Source organism: Anopheles aquasalis, chromosome 3, assembly GCF_943734665.1.
Source record: "Anopheles aquasalis chromosome 3, idAnoAquaMG_Q_19, whole genome shotgun sequence".
NCBI classification, from domain to species: Eukaryota; Metazoa; Arthropoda; class Insecta; order Diptera; family Culicidae; genus Anopheles; species Anopheles aquasalis.
The window spans coordinates 55,356,049-55,363,548 of NC_064878.1; the positions used below are offsets into that span (position 1 = coordinate 55,356,049).

A 7,500-nucleotide genomic window follows, 5' to 3' on the forward strand; every position below is an offset into this window, starting at 1 on the left:
GAGTGACTAGGAGCGCCACCCTGCTAACTTCGTGTGCGATTGTATGTATGTTGGCGTATGTGTGTATGTGTGCGTCAGAGTGGGTGCCCGTGTATGTTGCTGTCGGTATCCCCGGGAAAAAGACCGAGACTTAAAAATGAAACTCCACTCCGCCAAATTGTACCGCGCAACAGCTGTTCCACTTATCACAGGATCACGCCTCGCGTGCCATCGGTCCCTGTGAGCATGTAGAGTCGGCATTCTTGCTAAAGGAAAGGCATAAAAGGTCACCTGTTCCGCTATGTTTCTAGTATTTATCCAACGAACGAACATCCCCTTGGAATTCTGGAAATTTCCCGTATTTCCCACCCAGTGAGCCTGGTGCTTAGTAGGCGCGTTTGTGTCGTTCACTAGCACTATGCCCTGTCATAACTTGTAGCAGGCTGCATCATCACCAGGGAAACAGAACAGACTCACACCCAAGAAAAAGCGTGACGATTAGCCGTGCCGTGTCGCTGCGAATGGTGCAAGATCAGTATTAGCGAATTGAATGATTAAGCTACTATGTAGAAGGGAAGTGCTTGCTAAAGAACTGACCCACATACACACACACACACACCGAATTGAGCTGATCCCAAGGCTCTGTGTACCTCATACCTCAGCCTTTTCGACACTCTTCTTCCGACACTTTGCCCCCTTCCATTTGTTCTATCCACTTCGGCTCGCTGGATGCTGGAAGTTGTGTGGCCTGGATGTGCCCCTCCCAATGAAATATGCTAAAAGTGCGTGTGATATACATATGTTATTCATTTCTAATGTGTTTATAGATTAAGCTACAGCATTTACACAATACAGACACAGACAGAAGTTAATGTGGGTGTCGTACAAGTTTCACGAATTTCACCACGATGCGGTGGAATGGGCACCCGTCTGCTGCTGCGTATCAGCTTGCTGGCCATGACCATGGGAAAGAGGATGGATCGAGAGAGATTTCTGTGTCGCATTCCCCCCTCCCCCCCTCGAATCCGTACACAGTGAACAGAAGAATTGAGGAGAAAAGAGAGCGGCTTTGCCATGTCACGAACGTATACGCCATTTGTTTGCTACTAATTTATCCTTAGCTGTTTCTAGAGCATAGAGCGTGGCGGAATGGTAGCGCGCGTGGGGTTATAATGTAGCAGCTAGAGGGTTGTGGATGATCGATTTTAGAGAGATTTTGAAGGAAATATAAAGTAGAGTAAACACAAAAGCACCCACCCGCTGGCTACTTAGATCGAAAAGAACCACCGAAGCAGGTGCAGCCTCTTGGCCTCAAGTTGATGTCTACTTCGATCAGGATCCGGCGAAAAGGTCGCTGTTATGGAATGAATTAACGCTGAGAAAGAAATGGCCAACGGCCTTTGGGATTATGCTATACCATCTATTTATTTGTGCGCTTGTTTCTTCTAGTGTGCCTACCTCTAGGCCACCCCTTCAGGCATAAACCGATAAGCACTATGAACATGATGATGTCGGCGTGTGATGGATGAAGGAGTAGAAGAAGCACTCGCAGCAAACACTGAGACTGAAACAGAAACACTTGACGGGGAACAAACAGTTCCAAGTGTAAAAGCCGAAACCGAAATCCAAACTCTCGACACAATAACCGCAACAACAACATCAACAAACAACTTCAACAACAAGCCATATCACATCGCCCCCGTATTGGCAAACGTAACAAATGGGCAAAACGAATGGAGAGAAAGAGAGAGCACACTACTACTGCAGTACTATCACAGTTTTTGCAATGCAAATCAAAAGTTGGCGCGCACAAACACACATATATGCACTCAGTTTAACAACTTCTCTAAGATTCTGTCTGATTTGCCAACTTAGGACACGTCGGAGTCACCACTTGCTGTGATCTCGTGCTCGATCACCGATGGTTCCTCGGGAATCGTCAGTATACCAAGACCGCCGGCACTGGTAGCCGTTTGGCAAGGAAGAGGAAGAGAGAGTTCATGCTCCTTTAGCGAAGGCTCGGTAATGGCGATCGGCGATAGCGGACCGTTCTCTCCCGGCGACAACATATCGTCTTCCGATCCGATGAGATTTTCATCCTTCGCACCGTCACCGTCATCAGCCCGCTGGCAACGGCTTTTCTTCTTCTGCAGTACCCGCAGCTCGGTCGGTGTAAGCATCCCACGCAGTATGGTATCGTACGAGACGGCCAAACCCTTCTTCGACATCTTCAGGTATAGCCGATAGCATTCCTGTTCCTTCGGTGACTGCAGCAGATCGCCGTTTGTTCCCGCGATCGCTGCGCTAGACGATTTGCCGGTGGTCTCGGTGGTTTTGCCGCCACCGGCACCGGCCGCTCCTTGCTTCGTCGGATGCTCGGCCGATGGTGAGCTGTCCTGGGGGCTTTGTCCTGGATCCTTTTCCCGGGTCAGCCAATCGGAGGCCCACTTTTCTTCGTTCGGTTCCTTCTCGTCACTATCAGGGCAGAGTGAAGATGAGGATCGCATAAAAAAAACACGAACTGAATGAACCTCAGATCAGGACAGATTAAATCTCGCGCTAGCGTTACCTCTTTTCGCGGTCCTTCAGCTGGAAGGCGTTGAGCGTGTGGACAGCCCGCCGGACACGGTTCGCTACCGTGGGCTGGAACGTGGGCTTCCGATAGTCTCGATTGAGACCGGCGTTGGCGACCGGCGGTTTGAGGTCGCTCTCCTGGAACGACACCGACTTACCGGTCTTCTTCAGCATCGGTGCGCGTCCCTTCAGGTGGGCGGACGTAAAGGGCTGCCTGAAGGAGGCCGGAGACGCCACACCGGACCCGGCACCGTGCCCGCTCGCCGGTCCGTTCGGTGGAACCGTGTTCTGGGTCGAGTTTTGTTGTTCCTGTTCCTTCTCGGAATCGCTACCACCGGAGCTGAGCAGTGACACGAGTGTCTCGATATCACACGCTCCACCTAGTACGGAGCGCGACCGCAACGGTAGACCACCGTTACCGATAGAGGCCGAACCCTTGACTGTACCAGCACCGTTCGTCGACAGGGCACCGCCACCGGTACCGTTGCAGCTGCTGCTGCTGCCGCTACTACAAAGGATGTTGCCACCTTCATCACTGTACTCATCCTCTTCGCAGATATTGTATTCGTCTTTCTCTCTGCAAAAATAAGAGGAAGCGGTGCAGTGTGATAGAGGGACCGGTATCCGCGGTAGCAACCAGCCAACGCTTACCTCAATACTTTCCTCCGGCGAGGTTTCTTCTTGCTCTGCAGGAACTTTGATGTGTCGGGATCGGCTGGCCGGATCGGTGCGGACATAGCCCGCACCAGCGGCGGATGGCGGCGATCGTGTGCTTCCGAGTTTTGGCGGTTCGCCTGAAACTGAGCTCTCCGTTGGGCCAGCGAGGAACTGCGACCACTGGTGGTGCCCGTGGTGGTACCGCTACCAACCGCTCCCGTATTGCCTCCGCTGTTGGAGCTTTGCGAACTGGAACTCGTACTGCTCGCCTGGATCGCCGCCTTGATGCCTTTGCTTCCGCTTCCGGTCGTGAAGGTGGAGTATGGTTCGGTGGGCTGCAACGGCAGGACAGCGAGGAAATGCCGCGGTTATGTTTTAAATTCGTGAGCAATAGCCAACCATCCCGAAAAGTGCACTCGACAGGTGAAGGTCGCAGTGGAATTTTCGGTGAAAACCCCATCGCTTCAACTCATCCATCATCGTCATGCTGGTGGAGGTCACGTGCCGTCAGAACGAGAACCAAAAGTTCGTTACAATGTTTCGGCGCAAAATGGTTAATTGGTGTAGCGGGCTACCATTTTGTATATTGTTGCTGCTGCTGCTGCTGGCCTCAATCCTCGCCTTTGACGCAGTTCCGCAGGCAGTTGCTCTCGTGGAGGTGAAACTTTGCCGCAATCTAAGGTGCTGATGAGTCAGTCACTGTCACGTGTAATTGACACCTCAATAGAAGGTGGAAACTATTCGTCCGGACGACCGCGCGCACTGCCATTAGAGCCACGATGAGCTGCTTGACTGTTTGGCGCACAACTGCCAATCAATTCCATGTGTTCGTTTCACGTTCGAACGCCACGTTTTCGCGCCAACCTTACTGCAGCGGCGGAAGGAATGCTGAAAGTACTGCGCCACACAGTGGTGGCACATAGTGGAGGACAACGGGACGAGCGATTCCCGGGGCAGTGTGTTTTGATCAACAAAATATTCAAAAAGAAATGTTTGATATTTCTATTTTTAAAGAGCACAACTACACAATCATGCAGACACGCGGCCGCCCTGTGACAGCATTGAGCTGTCATCACGGATCGATACCAGGAGGTAGTAGCATTAGTAGCCAACAAGGTAGGCGAGGCGAGGCGAGGCGAGGCTTTTTAAGTACTAGGCCGGTTCAATTCAATCCAGCACGCCTCTCAATGTGGGGCTACTATGATCGTAGGGCCTACTGTGACATTTATTGAAATTATACGAAGAATTACGTGCTTGCTTGGAATGTCGCTATCAGTCTTCATCTTCGATTAGCTCCCCAAACCACTTCAAACCAGTACGCACATACCACACGCAGTGCTACGGCCACTCAATGGCGCACACAATAAATATTATGCAGATTGCGAATCAGCTGCTGAAGAATGCAGCCCATTATTTCGGCCTTCGATAACACCGCCGTCATGAGCCCACATTCCTGAACCATGATGAGTCGGTTTTGAAATTGCTGGCCCAAAAAATCCCCCCAACTCTCTCGCCGTATCTTCTGCATTGTCATTATGGTCTCATGATTATTCACTTTTCGGGTGTAATCACAACACCCGGTGTCCATCGCGTTTATCGCGGGCCCAGCGTGTAGCCCAAAACTATATACGCTTCCCTTTCCGATTTTCCAACACGATGAAATTTGCATTCCGCGTTTGATTAGATTTGCAGAGGCCTCTCGATCATACTTTATCGGACTAGCCTCGTGCTCTGTGGTCTGGCGGTGTCTCTGATAACACCGAGACATCTCGTCCCCGGCTTCGAAGATACCGCGCGATAGAGCGTTCGGCTGTAGCAGCATCCACGCGGCTATTAAAACCACGCGTCAACCACCGAGTGAGTTTCAGTCAAGTGTGTCCCTCGTTCGAAAGGTACATGTACGATGAACCGCAACGTTAGTGTTATTTCACAGTGCCTGGTGCTACTGCTACTGGTAGCCAATGGTGGTAAGTATGTTGTGTGACGAGATTTAACAGTTGTGCAGTGCAATTACATTGGGTTGACAATACCATCTGCTTTTCTTTGCAGTTAACTCGCAGATAGTGTGTTACTTTTGTCAGAACTGTGCCAACAGTCCACTGGAAGCCATCTCGTGTGGGGGAGGCGGCATAGTGAATCCTACGTATCCTCCCACATACCCAACGACGTATCCGCCGACACCGCTCTACCCAACCTTGAACCCCTGGTACCCAACCTTGAACCCTTGGTACCCGACCCTATCCACCATTAGACCGTGGCCCAAGAATTACGGTTACGTCTGCTACCGAATACAGCGCTGGGGTACGGACAATACTTCTCCGAGGACCGTCTCCTAAAGGATCAGTTTGATTTCATACACGACAACTCTCTCTCTATCTCTCTTTGCAGTTCCCAGCATGGGCCAGTACGTCACCGATCGGGGATGTGCGATGCAACTGCAAACGTACGAAACGACCTGCAACAGCGTATCCGGCAACCAGGGCTATCAGTACTGCGAGTTTTGTAATTCCCAGCTGTGTAACAACTGAGAGTTAAACCGAGGAGGAGTCACGCGAAAAGCACAAGGAGCGAACGATGGCCACTGCGACGGATCCCACCATAACCCCCGCCATAGCCAAATCAATCATTCCGCCGAAGGCCGGATTGGCGTGATGTGTCTGCGTGTGTGCGTGCGGGAGATAGCGTCTGTATCAGCGTTATCGGCACAATTCATACAGCTTCCAATAAACAGGTCATACAGCGCCGTCCATCCAAGCGAGTATGGGAGAAAAACACAGTAACCATGTGCTCGGGTGACATCAGCATAGTAGTCGGTGCTAACGGTGCGCACCGTATTCCTCCCGTGACGCAGTAGGCTGTGAATCCCCGCAGAACCGGATGCCTTCGTGTGTCTTCATGTGTCGGATCCGGTACCGAAGTCAGTGTATCGCGTGAAGAAATTTACTAAACATTCCTGCATGCGACCGGCAGCAGCAGGGATAACCGGAAAGTTAGGTCGTGCAGTTTTGGAGGCCAAATTCTGATCCACAATTCCATTTCCGCCTACCTTTCCTTTCCTTTGGTGTTATCTCTGTTTGGCTGTTTGGAATTGGAACTTAATTATTCCATCAACCCTTCACGTAGGCGAGGCTGCACTAGCACCACCACAGAGTTTACTGAATGGTGAATTTGTCCGTAAAGCAAACCGAAATCAAGCTGTTGGCACTGGTTGGCACACAAACTCAGTCGCTTCGTAACTCCAAGTTCACTTGAATGATGAGGAGGTACCTTCTGTACCGACACGTGGCTCGGTTCAAGATCGTGAACCTTGGATTCTCGGCATTCCCGTTTGGCAGACCACGGGAATGGGTTTCTCCGCACCAAACCACCACCACCACCGGCCTGGTGTCCTGGCAAACTGCCACTACTAACCACTACCCTGTGTACCGATAGGCCTGTGGTCTGGAGGGCTGATCAGACTGTGCATTGCCTCACCGTTGGGCAACAACTGGCACGGTAATCTGCCGGCCCAAGCGTACCAACCTCGGTATCGAGTACTTCTGAAAGTAGGTCCTTGCGGCCCCACGATCCTTACTCATTGCAATCGCTTGCAACGAACGAACGAACGGACGAACGAACGAGTGCATAACCTATTTATTTGTGCCCCCGTCCCGGGGAAGGAATATTGGATTTTTTGATATTCGATTCGATTCCAATACTTCCTAGTGTCTGTGTGGGTTGGTGTGTGCAAGGCGCGAGTTTAATCGAAATCAAAGTACCCCGGCACCAGGCCACGGTGACCCGGTTTGTTACCCCCCCCCGGTGTTGCCGGTCTCGGCTGCGGGAGAGGGGGGGTGTAGACGTCTGTCGACGTACAAAACTGACAGGCCGGCCGTCCTCTTCTTGGCCACTTTCCGTTAGATACCCTACCGCTTCGAGCTACCACTGTGTAAGTTTAATTGGTTGCAAATGGCTGCAAAACTTAAAGCGTAGATCCGAAGTAGCAGAAATCCTTTGGCCAGAAAGTCCTTGACCGGGACTACACCGAGAGCCCCGCTGATGGCTGGGGAATGTGGTGTCAAAATGGCCAGTTCTTTTTTTTTCGAGGGAACTTAAGCTTTTGTTGCACTGAAAAGCCCCACAACGCAATAGTCCGACACACCATTCCCATAAAGATAGTTTGGCCTGGGGCGATGGCCGAACCGGAGTGTTGTTGGACCTTGGTTAATGTGTTCGTTCTGTGCGTGTCTCTGTGAGTAGTACGTCCTCATGAAGGGCTTAGGAAAACAGTCCTCAACGATATCATTATCA

At 51.3% G+C, this 7,500-nt stretch overlaps 3 protein-coding genes across 5 annotated transcripts in view; 2 read left to right on the forward strand and 1 right to left on the reverse strand.

Moving 5' to 3' along the window:
- LOC126576311 (SPARC-related modular calcium-binding protein 2) overlaps nucleotides 1–1,205 on the forward strand; it is a 31,102-nt gene extending 29,897 nt beyond the window's left edge. For all 3 annotated transcript variants that reach the window (XM_050237532.1, XM_050237534.1, XM_050237533.1), the window contains one exon: nucleotides 1–1,205. This exon is cut by the window's left edge and continues 294 nt beyond it. In XM_050237532.1, coding sequence (XP_050093489.1) covers nucleotides 1–10 — 10 coding nt within the window. In that variant the 3' untranslated portion in view covers nucleotides 11–1,205.
- Nucleotides 1,206–1,418: 213 nt separating this feature from the next.
- LOC126576312 (uncharacterized protein DDB_G0271670) overlaps nucleotides 1,419–7,500 on the reverse strand; it is a 7,477-nt gene continuing 1,395 nt past the window's right edge. The window contains exons 3-5 of the mRNA XM_050237535.1: nucleotides 3,205–3,545; nucleotides 2,549–3,130; nucleotides 1,419–2,454 (exon numbers count right to left, since the gene is read on the reverse strand). Coding sequence (XP_050093492.1) covers nucleotides 1,851–2,454; nucleotides 2,549–3,130; nucleotides 3,205–3,545 — 1,527 coding nt within the window. The 3' untranslated portion in view covers nucleotides 1,419–1,850. The remainder of the gene's footprint in view (nucleotides 2,455–2,548; nucleotides 3,131–3,204; nucleotides 3,546–7,500) is intronic.
- LOC126576322 (uncharacterized) lies at nucleotides 5,084–5,980 on the forward strand. Its single transcript, XM_050237545.1, has 3 exons — nucleotides 5,084–5,177; nucleotides 5,260–5,511; nucleotides 5,599–5,980. Exons 1-3 carry the CDS (start codon nucleotides 5,114–5,116, stop codon nucleotides 5,736–5,738), a joined length of 456 nt encoding a protein of 151 aa, XP_050093502.1. The 5' UTR covers nucleotides 5,084–5,113; the 3' UTR covers nucleotides 5,739–5,980.